Here is a 16,189-nt window from a genome sequence, read left to right as displayed (position 1 = left end):
TGTGTTGTGTTTTATTTACACTAACGACTTGGACATGATCCTAGTAAGATTCTACTAAAAGTGCCCCTTATAAAAGTATTTTTTTCTTGTAAAGATTATATGTTATTTTAAACTCTCAGGTTTAGAGATTGCCAGAGCAGAAACAAAATCTGACATATTTTTGTACAGTATCCCTACAAGCTATTTCATAACCAGGTTTGGGGGGTATATATTACCTATTACAAATACAAAATTTCCTTCATAAAATGTACCAAATTGGCAAGAAATATAATTTTCTCTAAAAGAAATTTCTTTCTAAAGCAAAAACAAAAACAAAAACCTCACTAACTCCTTTAATAAATTATACTCATATAGCTACACATATAGAGGAGTACTTTCAAATCTCATAAGATGATCATTGGAAATCTTAAAAGTAGTTACTTGTGGGGGTGCCTGGGTGGCTCAGTCGTTAAGCAGCTGCCTTTGGCTCAGGTCATGATCCCAGGGTCATGGAATTGAGCCCCGCATTGGGCTCCCTGTTCCTGGCTCCTGCTTCTCCTTTTCCTTCTCCTCCTCCCACTTCCCCCTTCCCCTGCTTGTATTCCCTCTCTCACTGTGTCTTTCTCTATCAAATAAGTACATAAAATCTTAAAAAAAAAAAATAAAAAGTTGTTACTTGTGGTGGTAATGTTTATGTCAGTCTGCCAAAGTCTAAATTTAGATTGCAGTAAAGTGTAGCTATATAACTACATTGATTGGGGAGAGACATATATACCTTTCTTTCATAAGAGAAATTACTGCATACTTATGGTGAAAAACATATTTACTGAAGTTTACCAGGAGATTTTTTCTTAGGTAATGGATTTAGGGCAATTCCATGTCAAAAATCCGGTTACCATATTTAAGGTTTCAAAACAAAACTTGCACACACACGTTGCAACATTCTGTTTATAACCATAGAACATTAATGTTTGTGTTTTATTATAATACAACCAAAATATACATTTGACAATTTTCAATTATTTTAGATTACAAGACTACATTTCTTTTAAAATAGCAAAACTGTAATTTGAAATTGATTGGTAGCCACTTACAATATTAGAATTAAATTACATGATTAACTGATAGATTATTGCCCTTCCCCCCAAAAAAATCTATCTCAAACTTACCATAAATACTTTACACTACAAAATATTTAAATGAGAGGTATAAGTTATGTGCATGTTCCTGTCTTTGCACTGTCACTATGTAGAATGCTGGAATTTTAGATCTTATTTTTTAACCTCACATGTAAGCCAAGTTATTTAAAGATTTTGGTTATTTCCTGTGAGAAAAGTATATCTTTCTATAAAAACACTTGAAATATCTTTTTTTCTAAACTGTCTATTCTCAATAAGGCTAATCAATTTTCCAACATGTTGTCTAAGACAAATGTAACATTCTAAAGAAAAGCTGTTTCAGTTTTAATTTTTCTTTGTATTTATGATATATATGAAATATAGCTTATACTTAAGTTTAAAATAATCAGTGTTTAATTAATGCTATTGTGCAACTTCATGTTTTGTGGCCATCTGGATAATAGAAACTTGTCTTTGGAAGCTTAATTTTGATAATGTTGAAAAACAGGCACTGGCCCCTGAAAACTTGTTTTTTAATCGAGTATACAATTCAGCAGGAACAAAACTTAATAGCATAAAGGAACTGAAATATAGACCAAAGGCAGAATTCAATAGTAAGACCATTTTGTAGGCAGCATATTGTAAATGAGCATCAGTTAGCCAACAGATTGAAGAGATCTGGTGTAGACTGCAGTTCTTCTACTGTTGTAGCTTTTGCAAATTTCTGAATTTCTTTGTGACTATTTTTCCATCTCTTAAGTAATTTGGTTGGTTTTCAGAAATGTTTATTCAGTAATATGAATGTAGTGTGTTGAGCTCTTTGGAGGAAAAAAAGGATCTACATAAATTAATTACTTATACTCTTCGTTTCTAAGCAAACTCTTAAAATTCCCAATAAATTGAATGTAAATGTATGCAGAAAGGCAGGATTCCATTTAGCAGCATAAATAGCTGGAATGAAATGCAGGAGAGAATATGCAAGTTAAAGACGTATGTATTCAAAACAGGGGAGAAAAATATGAAACCAAGACTAAGCAGACATTTTAAGACTTCTCCATAGATAGCCCATTTCTTAAACATATCTAAAACTACTAACTATAATTTCATTTTTCATTATTTCAAGGAAAATTTGGTAAAACCTTCAGTGGTGAGGAAGTATATATTGTATCTCATCTCTAGACTTAATATATTCATACTGTCCATCGAAGTGTTCTAGTCAGTTAAAGGTTAAAAAATTAAGTGTAGCTTAGATGTCCTCTGTCTTTATAAATACACATAAACCTTTGCCCATATGGTTTTTTTATTCTATGACATTTTGTTTACCCAATATTTACAATATTTCAAATATATTTTAAGCAATTATCATAAATTACTGTTTTAGATCCAAAGCAGCCAAAATATTAGCTGTAAAGTAAAAGAGGTTACCCAAATTTTATCTAAATAATTAAGATCAGAAAAAAGTAATTAAAAATGGCTTGAGCATTCATATTTTGATGAAAACCAAATTTATTACATAGGTCAATCCTAACATTTGAGCTTCATGTAATTTTCCCAAAGTCACCTATACTTTGATCATGACTGTCTGATATACAAATCTTAGGAAATCTTAAAAAATGAAACATGTTCCCATTTATTTGCTTTGAGCTTGCCACAAGTTCCTGGGACTTTTAAACCCAGCAGATCAGGAATCACAAACACTTTCCTTGTGATACGCAATGTGCAGCCTGATTCTCCCCCAACAAACCCCACAGCTATTCTTCCGCATTACTTTTTAAAGAGTGATTGTTTCTGGTTCACTTTGAAAAACAAAACAAAACTTTAAGGTTTCCATCTAGTGAAACATCCACAAATATTCACGGGTATCATTTCAAAAGGGGTCCCTGACTTCGTACAGCCGTGTGATTACTCTGAGATAGGTAAGCAAGGCAAAGGAAGTGAATGTAAGACTGAATGTTCCGAACATAACGGCAGCCACAGACATGATACTGAAATTCTCAGAAGGCACCCTCTAACCACACAGGTTCTCACAGGCTCTTCTTTCAAGACACGCAGAATGCATGCGAGACGAGCAATGTCTGCTATTCAGTTTTCTGAAAGGCTGCCTTCCATGTGAGGAAGTGACTAATTTTTCATTTCACACTAAAAAGGGCGTGAAGAGGCAAAACAGAAGAAGGCAAAGGGTTCGTGGTCCAAGAAGAAAAGGTGAGTTCTGCTCCAACAGGCAGGAAACATACCATACGTCCGCAGAGAGGGAGAGTCAAATTGGAAACATTTGAAAGTGCGAACAAAATGTGAAGAATGTTTATGTTAATGCTGTGAGTTTGGTTTCCTTACATGCATTAGGCTTATTTATTATTAAATTACTAAAACAAGGCTATTTGAATTACAGCATACAATCTCGGAAATGCAAAAAGATTGTGTGAAGAAAAGATGTCAAAGAGTTAATTTAACCCTTTCCGTTGTCAACATGTTTGCATTTGTTCTATTACTCAACAAATACATATCCCCGCTCCCCATCACCGTTGTCTACCTATTTCTATCTCTCTCTATATGTATATATGGTTCTTTTCCTAGTCACTCAAATAAAATCCAATAATCCAATATTCAGGAGGGAATAAAGGCAGTAAATGGAAATAATTTACAGAGTATAATGAGATTTTAGAAAATGAGAGAGGAAGTACTACTGAAATCCCATTGGTTGTAAATAAATTTGTGTTCATTCTTCTCATGATCTAGAAAATTTACTTTTCCTCAGACTTTCACTAGCAGTTTGTTATAAGCTGGAGTTTTTTTTAACAGATGGATTACAAACTGGCAGCTATTTACACTCTAGTGAATAAAGTTACATAACATTTTGCCCAGTTTATTTGTGATTGTTCTTCCTTTTTATGAAGATATGAATTTCCCCCAAAGCTAGAATTTATCACTGTCCTTTCTGTCTCTTAACAAATCCCATCTGCAGGCCTTCCCATTAGGACACAGGATACATCACGGTGTTTCCCTTATTAAAATGTTTTCCCATCACTTATTAAAATATTTATGAAGGGCTCCATCCCTGGAAGCTCAGTATACATTCCAAAAAGACATAACGGAGCAACAACTCCTTTCTGTGAACTTGTTAACTCTTGACAAGTCACAAGGAGCCCTGGGAGGAACATTTATATCCTTCAGTAAGTCACACTGCTGTACACCGAATGTAACCTCTGTGGTCTGAAATAACGCACCTCTCCAAATTCCTGGACCCTGCACCAAGAGTAAAAGTTCCTGCTGATAGCGTGAGCTGTACGAATTTGTGTCTTCCCTCCAACTCCGACCACAGGGTAGCCAGTTCTAGAGTGGAATGATGTATCTGTTCCTAAGAACGCATATACAGCACAACGGCATGGTCAAGTCCATGCTTAATGGCCATACAAGGGAAATAGAGCCCCTTATCATAATACCAAATTTGAGGCTCACTCCGCTCAGTGATTTACATCACATAATAAATTCAAAAACTCGGCACAGCAAACATTTACAACTGTAAAGCCCCCATTTTGAGGATAATTCTGATACTTTGCAGGTACGTGTTTAGTTCTTGGAAAACTGGTTCAGAAGAATTATTTGCCCTTACTAGGCCATATTCGCCATATATAGTCTTATTCAGATCATTGTTCTCGTGTGCTTTGCCTTAGCAAAACTCCATGGAAAGCTCTTATGAGTTAGTGTACAGGGTGCACAAAACAGAAGGCGGTATTTTTGCAGGTAAAGAATTCTTTTCTTTAAATTAAAAAGACAACTACGTGTCCACGGCTCTAGGAAGCCCATCCAGGTCTCTGTGATGTCTTCGATTCCGTTTCTTCTTCATTTCCTGCACGTGCTTCCACTTCGGGCCACCCTTGTTTCGCTGTCTTCGCTTCTCCCGGTGCCACATCTGTTCGCAGTACTGGTCGAGGCTGAAGTTCGGGCTGCTGAGGATTTGGATGTAGTCTTTGTACCTCAGCCGGGACTCAGCCAGCAGATCCTTGACCTGCCCCTCCTCGTGCTCTGCCCTCTGGGTATTTTCCATCTGTTCGTTCTCAATGACATTCAAAGTCAGCTTCACTATGGTGTGGATAAAAGTGTGTTCCTGGGCTCTGCAGTAATACATTCCAGAGTCCTTCTTCTGCAGACTTCGAATCAGTAGCCCATATTCTGTTTTGATGATCCTTTCATCAGGTTTCAACTGCAGAATTGGAAAAATGTAGGTAATAAATGGAAAACAGAGAGGGCTAGGAGCAAATGAACAGAGGCAAACCTAGTTTTACTTAGTTGAACCTAAGAGATCTATCCCCATCTCTGTCATCGAGCGCAATATTATCAGCCATAGTTGAAGAGAATTTTAAAAATTCCATTAAAGTAACAGCCCTCAAAGATGCATGTTTGCCTCTCATTATTATCTAACTAAACCTCTGAATATAGTTAGTTTTCTGCCAGTCTACAGATAGGAATGAAAAGCTATAAAAACCAATGAAGTAAAACTGGAAACTATCAACTAACCATCTTTATAGAGATTTTAGATACCAAGTGGTATAGTAAGAACACCAATCGGTATTTAAATTCCAGAGCTAGAGCCAGACATTGACAGCCTTTGTGCAGAAAAAGAGCTTTTAGGGCATGCTACCACCTGTAATGGAGAAATAGAACAATGGGTGCAAAAGGAATTTACTCTGTTTCCTGGATATCACCCAATAAGCGAGCTGAATAGCATATGGAGACTCTTAAGTGGTGACTTGTTAACAGTCTAATGGAAAAGCATGGATATAGCTTTTTGGGTTTTGGAGCTGTAACTGAGAATGACCCTAGTTCGAAGGTTAGCAACATTTAAAGCTGAATTTCCCTTTTTACTATGGACCGCATTTTGATACCGTGTGTACATGTGATACTTGAGATGATGTCATTTGTGGAAATATTTGCCATACCTCGGTATACTATAACACAGTAATGTGATTTTAAGTGTGAGAAAACTCAATGAACAAAAAGAACCCCTCCTGGAATGGGATGCTCTTTGCCCTTCGAAGCCAGAGTCCTGAAAGACAACTCAAACATTTGAGCTTGACTGGCCCATGGGCTGGTGTGAAGAGCAAACCTATCTTCCTTAAACCTAGAGGCCTCTTTAACCACACCAGACCCCTGTTTCATGTGGAATTTTGTTGAGGGTCTCGGTGTTAAGTAGAATAACAACAACAACAACAAAAAAGTCGGGAAGATTTCCCAGTTTACACATCTGCCCTGTACTGTAGGCTTTCAGTTGATGGAAATCGAGGTAGAAAGAAGCTAAATTAAATTTATTCACAGTGGGTGGACTCAACTCCGCATCTTTATGTGAAAAATATGTAGGAAAAAGTCCCTCCTATTCTGGAAATATGAGAAAAGGAAAAGAAACATCTCTGGCTACTGGCCCAGTTAACTAACAAGTATACCAACCACCCTCCATGCCAGAGAAATGCAGCTGGTGGGGTACCACTGGAGGCCAAAGGCAGGTCATGGCCCAGATCCTTGGTTCCTGAGGCTGAATGGTCTCCAGCCTACCCACCTTCCAGGCTGCATCCACACCATCAGGATTTTGTTCATTTGTTTGTTTCCCTTAACTTGCCCCATTTGGTGATTTGGGTGTGTACTATTCATTTTTAGAATGGATTTATTCTAAAGGCCCAAGCATTTTAAAATGCGACCGTAATACATGTTAATGTTGAATTCACTTACATTCTCAGAGATTTGGGGAGCCTCGCGCCTAAATTAAATGTGAACTTGAATTGGGAGGACTCTCAAGGACCAGTCCTCAACAGAGATAGCAAACTCACATTTAACACACTACATGTACCTTTTCCTTCAAATGATTTTATTGTAGGCATTATTCTGTAAATTTTAAATACATCTTAGATCACAAAACGCTGACTCCATCGCGAAGGATCTGGTCCTTATCTGTGCACTCTGCTTCCCATGATTACTCATTTATATTCCCCGACTGGTCCTTCCATTTATCAAGTTGGCGACATAGCATATGGTGCATTGGGGGGTTAAAAGTAAAGCTCTTTCAAGGTGAAAGTGTGAAGCATTATTAGGAACATTATAGACTCCTGCCAGTGTTGCGGGAGAGTGGCAGAGCTGAGAGGTGACGTTCTAAAGCCTTTATTTGTGTAATTCTCCTCATAGAAAATGGCCCGTGGTTATGAGCATGACAGTCAAAGTGGGTGACTTCAGTTCCATGTCATCTCTAGATTCCCTTTTTGTAACTGGGACACTCGCTAATGCTTAAACTGCACTTCATGTGGCTTTGAGAGATTGTCACAGCTCTGACTCACGACTTTTTATTGTTCTCTTTAATCTCCTGACAGGAAGAAATTATGACTTTGATTTCACACACATTATGTAACACTTCATCATTATCCTTGCTATTCTCTTTCTGTATCCTGTTTGTCCGTCTCCCCTTCCCTCCTTTCTAGACCATGTCCGTGGCTACAGGACTCCATGTTTCATAAACACCTGGCATCTCCTTACTCCCGTGTGGTCCTTTCCTTTTCCTTTCTTCCGTGGAACGCTTGGTCTGTCTTTCTTTCTTTCTTTCTTTTTTTTGGACCCATAGATATAAAACTTGCTTTAATAAATTTCTTTCTGGATCTATTGTTTATTAGATTATTTCAGTGTTTGTTATTTTTTTTTTCCCTACCCGAATCTTCAAAAATAGGCGTTGATTGAAATCATGTCTCTAATAAAATACAGTTGGGATTGATATATTTTCCTAGGATTTTTTTTTTTTTTTTTTTTTTTTTTTTGCGATCTAGAGACAGGAATCTGTGCCACCGCAACGAAGTGGCTGGTTCACGTTGGCCTACTTTACATTCCCATTCTCTGTGCCGCTTTCATTCCCTGCTGGAAGAGGATAGATTCCGCAGACTGTATCTCGACAGTGAGATGTCAGCACAGTCCATTTAGAAAATGCAGCTCCTTTACAAAGAGATAATGTAATCTCTGGCCACTGATTTAAACTCATGGAGTTTTCTCCACTCTAAAAGTGATAAGTAAGAACCGCTCAGCTAAATCAAAACCATGCTTGAACTGAGGTCGACTATTCATTTGCCTAATGTGAGCAAGGATAATATATTTGGCATTATTAAATGTAGATCTTCAGTGAAGGGCAATTCATTTAAAATGAAAAGAGTAACGTGGAGAGGGACAAAGGACGTTTAGGTACTAAGCAGCAGGTAAAGGTCAGGGACTCTGCTCTCCGATAATAGCAGCCTAATGGTAATTCCTTTGCAGATAATTCACCTGTCAGTTCTCTCAGAGCTAAAGTATTGCATTGTCTTGGAAGTGACTGGGCCTTCAAGAATAGCTCTTCTCTGCAACAAACATAGAAGGCTTATTTAAAAATAGTACAGAAGCAACTCGTTATTTAAAAGAAAAGAAAATTTGAATTTGTATATATCTAACTCCTAGATTAATTTGGTACCTTTGAGTAAGTGTAAATAGAAAATGTAAATTGCGATGGTAATAACATCACAAGATAACTAGAAAAAATATATATTTGCTGTTTTATTGGGGAAAGAGTTTCTAAGCATAATGAGTGAGAAATCATAGACATATAAATCTACAGATTTGTCTCCATGAAATAGAAAACTCTTCTTTGTGAGGAACAAAAAATTTGGAGACAACGAACATAGTAAATTACTTCTAATATGTATAACATTAGAATGTTAACATCAAGGGGCACCTGGGTGGCTCAGTGGGTTAAGCCTCTGCCTTCGGCTCTGGTCATGATCTCAGGGTCCTGGGATCGAGCCCGGCATGGGGCTCTCTGCTCAGCGGGGAGCCTGCTTCCCCCCTCTCTCTCTGCCTACTTGTGATCTCTCTCTCTCTCTCTGTCAAATAAATAAATAATATATTAAGAGAAAAAGAATGTTAACATTGATAATATATAAAAGGCTGTGAAAATGATTTTTAATGAATACATCAATGTATTCTTAGCCAATGTAAAGTAAGCAAATGATGGGTAAAGCACTTCACCAAATACACCTGAAACCAACAGCTAAGAAACATGACAAGGTAAATTCACAGCCACTAAAATTCAAAGAAATAGGTGTTTACAGGGGCACGTGGGTGGCACAGTTGGTTAAGCATCCAACTCTTGTTCCAACTTAGGTCCTGATCTCAGAGGTGTGAGATCAAGTCCTGTGTCAGGCCCCACACTCACTCTTTCCCTCCGCCCTTCCTCCCACTCCCAAATAAATAAATAAATCTGTAAAATATAGATATTTACATAATATGTTTGGATTATATGACATTTTTCATATCAAACTAGTAATGATGTTCTTAAGTTGTAATACACAGTTTTGCCTCAGAAGTTCAGAAAAGGTACTAATATAGTGACTTTGATGAGAAATTAGCAATGTACAGTTGTTTATCAAAAGCCATAAGAAAATTAAAGCCTTTCACTCAGTTATCTTACCCCAAAAGATTTGTCCTAAGAAAGCATTTAGGAAAGCAGAGGAAGATTTAGATATCAGGAAGCTGACTAGTTTTCTTAAAGAGGAAACATGTTATTTAAATAACATGGAATAATCATTGGTGACTGCGACATCAGGGTAGCGGGTGTAAGGGCCAGGAAAAATATGGTATTATAATAGAATGTTAAGGAAAATGCTCACAGTATAATGGTTAGTGGAAAAAAGCTGGAATAGACATCATCAGAGGGCGCACAATTCTTTATATGTCCCTATATTTTCAAAACCATTTATAATGCTTTTATTTTTTTTTTTTTTAAGATTTTATTTACTTGACAGAGATCACAAGTAGGCAGAGAGGCAGGCAGAGAGAGAGAGGAAGGAAAGCAGGCCCCCCGAAGAGCAGAGAGCCCGATGCTGATCCCAGGACTCTGGGATCATGACCTGAGCCGAAGGCAGAGGCTTTAAGCTACTCAGCCACCCAGGCGCCCCTGTATTGCTTTTATTATAGAAAGAACAACAATAAAACAAGGGCCTACAAAGAGAAAAATACAAATATTTGAAGATGTTTTTAAAATGCTTTTTAAAAGCTACACACACAAAAAGATATTACCACAAATGACATAAGGTATTACTTCTTCTAGTCATTCACACCCCAAGAGTTCAGCAGAAGCTCAGGGACTGCCGTTAACTCGCTACTTACAGCATAAACATCATCAATTTCAGAGTAGCTTTATAAGGAAGTCAGCAGATAAGTGACTCATGACCTCCCCAATAGCACCCAACTGTGAAACAGCTCAGTGAGGAAATGTTCTCCTCCTGGCAGAGAATAAGCTGGTGACAGCCTCTTTGCCACAGGAGAGTCTAGTCCCTCCCCTGGGGTTTTTTTCAGTAGGGGAAAGATTCCGAACTGTGACCTCCTTGGTCAGGAGCAGAAGGTAGCCTGCTGGGAAAAGTGCTTCACATCTAGTCTGGATCTTGCCCCTTTCCTCAGTTCAGGAAGCAGGATCGCATATCCTGGACAATGTGTAACTACCTACTTACCAATGTAGATGAAAATACCAGTTGTAATATTACAGCTAAGATACTTTAAAGTGAAATACACTATTTCTGCTCCATTAAGATTCATGGAGCATGGTATCACCATGACTGTGTGATACACTCTTTGTGTGTGTGTGTGTGTGTGTGTGTGTGTGTGATACACTCTTAAAAGTGTATTGCCTTTTCAGGAAGATAAAAGACGTGAATGCAAACATGAATAGGCAAATATATGTATCTGTAACTAACAGATTACCCCAAGCAGAGCAACATATTTTTTTAAAAGTCAGATTAAATTTGCCATGGAAGAAACATAATTATTAAAGATTTCTATTTTACTGATGAGAGATGATCAAAACTTACTGACTGTAAAATCAAAATACTAGTTTGGGACATTTAAAAGTAAAATATTGCACTGTAACTAAAAATCTTCATGTTAAAAACATTCAGAAAACATTCCCCCAAGATTTCTTTGATAAAAAGTTAATGCTTTATGTTTCAAAGTTACATAATCACTTCCAGGTCAGAAAATTCTTTAATATATATTGGGAAAAATGGGGCTCTTAAAATAAGCATTTAGCATAAATGTGGATATGCTGTAATCTTAGAATTTATGGATGTCAGTAATGATGAAGCATCGAGTTTTATTGGAGAAATCTGACATAACAAACACTGGAGTATTCCCTTGGTTTTAACTATGTAGAGAGTCAACATTTTAGCTTAAAGAATTGTTCTCGAAGATTTCAGATGAAGAGAAAGGTCTTACCACCTTAATGTAACAGTGAAACACATCCTTACATCAATTTCTTATGATAAAATTTGGTCCTTCTACTGCAAGGCTTCTCAACCTCAGCACCACTGAGTTTGGGACAACAGAATTCTTCATTGTGAGGAATTGTGAACTGAAGAATGTTTAGCTTTATCCCTGACTTCTATTCACAGGATGCCAAGAGCAGCCTCCGCACCACCTCCCACCAGCTGTGACTATCTATTCAGTATCTAGACTATCTATTCAATATCTAAAATGTCTCTAGATATTGCCAGACGTGGACAGTGTAGCAGCAAAATCAACTGCCGTCGAAAACCACTATATTATACTAATGCCTGACTGATTACATACATTATTTTATTTTTTTTAATGATTTTATTTATTTATTCAAGAGAAGAGAAAGAGAAAGCGGGCATGATTTGGGGGGGGGGGTGCCATCAGAGAGACAGAGGGAGAAGCAGATCCCCTACTGAGGAGGAAGCCTGATGCCCACCTGGATTCCAGGACCCCAAGGTCATGACCTGAACAGAAGGTAGATGCTTAACTGGCTGAGCCACCCGGGTGTCCCTTAAATGTTTACAGACTTATCAAGGAGGCTGTATTTTAGAGCATTTGGTCTGCCTATTTATGTGACAGAGAAACTAAGTGTTAGAGAAGTCACGACCTGCTCCTTATCCTCAGCAGTCAACTGAACATGTGATCAGTGTTAGTTCATATTTCACGCATCTTCCTGATGGAGAGTTATCTGCAATGGTATACACGTATTTTATACTTGTGAATAATCCTCTGCTTTGAAATTCACATTCTCTTCTGTATTTTCTCATTTTATTTTCATAGTAACTTTTGTATTTATTTTGTTCACATTAGAAAATTCTGGCCTATATGGGCTCAGTGATATTACCAAAGAACACAGAACCAGAATTCAATTGAACATCTAATTCTGAATCCCAAGTTCAGAACTCGCTAACTTGTCCTCAGTTTAATATCGGGACTATTAGAACTCTGTAATGAGTGTCGCTGGTTTCTCTTAGGCACTGAAAGAGAAAAATAAAAACCCTGCCAATTTCCCTTTGTTTCATGGCCCTTTAATAATAATACAGGATTTCTCAAGCTACCTGAAATCGTCTCATTAAGTTCAGTAACATACATAACCTATCTACCTCACAAAATCTCTGTGACTGTTTCAATTCCTATGTATGTCCTAGATAGACTGAAACAGAAAAAGTAAAAAAAGATGAAGGGAACATCCATGTTACTTTCCCCTGTTGATTTAATTTTAATATATAACTGTGAAAAGGTACATGTCCAGTTAGTTATCCAACTTGTCCATATGATAGAACAAAGATCTTTCTATTGTTATACATATTCAACCTGCTTTATTTTATGATAGAAGTTAAACACAATCTGAGTTAGAATTTAGTTCTTATCTTACTGTGGAGGAAAATATTGTGTTCTTATTTTTGATCAGGGAATTGTTCTACAATATAGACAATCAATGAGAAAAAAATTTTTGAACAAAATTATGTAAATTTCTCCTAAAAATTCAATCCTCTTTTAAATATACTTTGTTAATGTATCTGTATTAAGTTGTCCTATTCTTATCTCCTATGCATTGTTAAGTTTCATGTTAGTGAGTATAAATTGTTATCTTCCTTTTTATCAAATAGTGATGAGAGTACTGTATGGCACTATACATTGAACATCTCTCTCAACCAAAACTTGATTTAACTTTTATACTATTTCCCTCAACATGATCATTCTTTGGTGACTTCTAACTTACCTCCTCTCGATGCTCATCTCCTGACCGCTGGACATACCACTTAATAGATGCTTGTTGGGATTTAGGTATACATTCCAGAAAGGTTGAATTAAATTCAATGCCAAAAATCACCTTTTCATCAGCAGTTTCGTGACTAATGCCTGGAAAGCAAACATGGAATAGGAGATTAACCTTGACCTTATTTTAAAAGCAATGGGAAAATAGACTGATTTAGAACAGATGCTATGGGGGAAAGATTCATATACATTATTAAAGAAAAAGGAAATTCACAATATAATATTGTTACCTAAGAGTCAAATATTATCTAATAGATTGACTTTTAAAACTCTATCCCTGCACTGCAATTTTAACCTTTCATGAATATATTAATTTGCAATTGTTTTTTTCAAATAAGAATTCATAAAACCCAACTCTAAACCTCGAATCTATTTCTCTGAGCTGAACTGAATAAAACTTTAGTTTCTTTCAATGCTTCACATGTTTTAATCTGTAATAAAATGCATCCAATTTTGTGGATAGTTTGAGAAGAAGAATTTACTTCATCCTTTAAGAGAAATTCTATTGTGAATTGATCCACAGAGCTGACCATATAACATGAAGACATTTTAACATCAAAAAAGTAATTACAACGGTCTATACTTGATAAAATTCTATAATAATAATATTGACCTAGATGCTTCTAGCTAGATTATTGAGCTAGATGCTGTAATACTCTGAATGTGGACGTTATCTGCATTATCTACCAAAAAAAAAAAAAAAAACACAACAGTTTTCTTTTATTCAAAGAGGGATACTTAAGCCCAACATGCATTTGCCATAAGACAGTTAATGGGATGCTAAAGGAACAGTGTCTCAGACACCTTACTCTCGTAAATCAACTGCACCATCTGAAATACATTCCATCCAGAGTAGCCAAAGGCTGTGTCCCATGTGTGATCTAAGATCTGTAGCTCAAATTTGATCAAATAAAAAATGACGGCTGTTCAGCCTGGCCCAAACATGCACTTTTTCATCATATATTCAGATGTCTCAATTCTGCAGATGGGCCTACTTAGCATTTCAGGCATAAACGAAGAGTAAGGCTTAAGGGACCTCTATGAATCCTAAATGTAAGCAGACAAAATTATCAGCAAATGGCATGAATGCACATTTATCCAATAGTTAGACTTTCCTTTGAAGAAACTTCTTTTGAACTTGTTTGTGTTTTACCAGCAATGATTAAGTCAGGCGTGCTGACACCATTATGAATTAACCTCCTCTAACCTTCAAAATGTGTGGATTCCATTTGAAACTTGTAAGATATCCACGATCCCTGCCAATTCAACAGATTATATCTATGATTTTCACAGTTAATAAATTCCTAATGCACAGAAAGATCGCAGTGTCAATCACGGAAGAGAAAGACACACATTATTTCATAGCAACAGATGCCATTCTCCTGAGAAAAAAAGCTCCTGAGCAAAGCAGGGAGTTTGCAGGCTGATAGTAAGGTGATGAGGCCAGGACTGGAGAGAAACTCAATTAGACTGATTCAAGCAAAGAACCGGTCAAGTCAGTAAAATCTACATTAATGAAATCAAGGAGAGAAGTGAAATAGCTGAATATGTGGAATCCTTTATCCAATAAGTAAAAGCAGTGACCCCTTGACACAAAGTCCTCAAGATATCAGTTTGACAAGCAATGAATTCATTGTTGTTACCAATAATCTTCGTTTCATTTCTGAGTTTTACAGTTCCCATTTTTAACAATCTCATTTGCAATTCCAACAAAAAGAATGAATATCTAAGCATAAACTTAACTAAGGATGTGAAACACCTACACACTAAGAACTATAAAGCATTCATTAAAGAAACGGAATAAGACACAAGTAAATGAAAAGGAATTTCATGCTCATGGATTAAAGGAATTAATATTGTCAAATGTCCATACTACTTAAAGCAATCTAAAAATTCAATTCAATCATGATATCATGATCAAAATTCAAATGACACTTTTCACAGAAGAATAAACCATCCTAAAATTTGGATGGAACCATAAAAGACTCTGAACAGCCAAGACAATCTTCGATAAAGAAGAAGAAAGCTGGAGGTATCACACTCCCTGATTTCAAACCATATTACAAAACTATAGTAATTAACACAGTATGGTATTGGCATAAAAATAGGCACAGATCAATAGAACATTAAATAGAGAGTTTCAGGAATCGACATACATGTAGATAGTCAAATATTTCACAACAACGGAGTCAAGAATATACAATAGGAAAAGGACTGTCTCTTCCACAAATGGTGTTGGGAGAAGTAGACAGCCAAACATCAAACAATGAAACTGGACCACTATTTTACACCACACACAAAAATTAACTCAAAATGGATTTTAGTCATAAATGTAAGACTTGAAACCATAAGACTCCCAGAAGAACATATAGGCAGTAATTTCCTTGACACTGATCAAGCAACACGAACAAAAATAAACAAGTAAGACTACACCAAACTAAAAAGCTTTTGCACAGCAAAGAAAGCCATCAACAAAATAAAATATCAATCTACTAAGTGGGAGGAACTATTTACACATCATATATCTGATAAGGGCTTAACATAAAAATTATATAAATAATTCATACAACTCCACAGCAAAACTCCCCAAATAATCCAATTAAAAATGAGCAGGGGAACTGAATAAACATTTTTCCAAAGAAAACACAACAGATGGCCAATAGGTACATGAAAAGATGTTCAGCATGCCTCATCATCAGGGAAATGCAAATCAAAGCCACAGTGACTTGTCCCCTCCTATCTGTCAGACTGGCTATTGTCTAAAAGATAAGAACTAAGAAGTGTTGGCGAGGATGTGGAGAAAAGGAAACACTTGTGCACTGCTGATGGGAATGTAAATTAGTGCACCCACTATAGAAAACAATTTAGAGGTTCCTCAAAAAAGGATAAATGTAACTAACATATGATCTAGCAATTCCATTTCTAGGTAGTTACCTGAAAAAAAAATAAAATAAAAACACTAACTCGAAAAGATGTATCGCTCCATGTTC

General features: G+C 36.5%; 1 protein-coding gene across 3 annotated transcripts in view; it reads right to left on the bottom strand.

Annotated features, from left to right (window-relative positions):
* Positions 1-921: 921 nt before the first annotated feature.
* SEMA3D (semaphorin 3D) overlaps positions 922-16,189 on the bottom strand; it is a 207,602-nt gene continuing 192,334 nt past the window's right edge. For all 3 annotated transcript variants that reach the window (XM_082692540.1, XM_082692541.1, XM_082692539.1), the window contains 2 exons: positions 13,144-13,283; positions 922-5,298 (listed from right to left, as the gene is read on the bottom strand). In XM_082692540.1, the coding sequence (XP_082548666.1) occupies positions 4,873-5,298; positions 13,144-13,283 (566 nt within the window). In that variant the 3' untranslated portion in view covers positions 922-4,872. The remainder of the gene's footprint in view (positions 5,299-13,143; positions 13,284-16,189) is intronic.

This window comes from Mustela nivalis, assembly GCF_964662115.1.
Source record: "Mustela nivalis genome assembly, chromosome: 12".
NCBI classification, from domain to species: Eukaryota; Metazoa; Chordata; class Mammalia; order Carnivora; family Mustelidae; genus Mustela; species Mustela nivalis.
The sequence above is the reverse complement of the archived record's forward strand: the minus strand, read 5'-3'. Positions and strand labels throughout refer to the sequence as shown.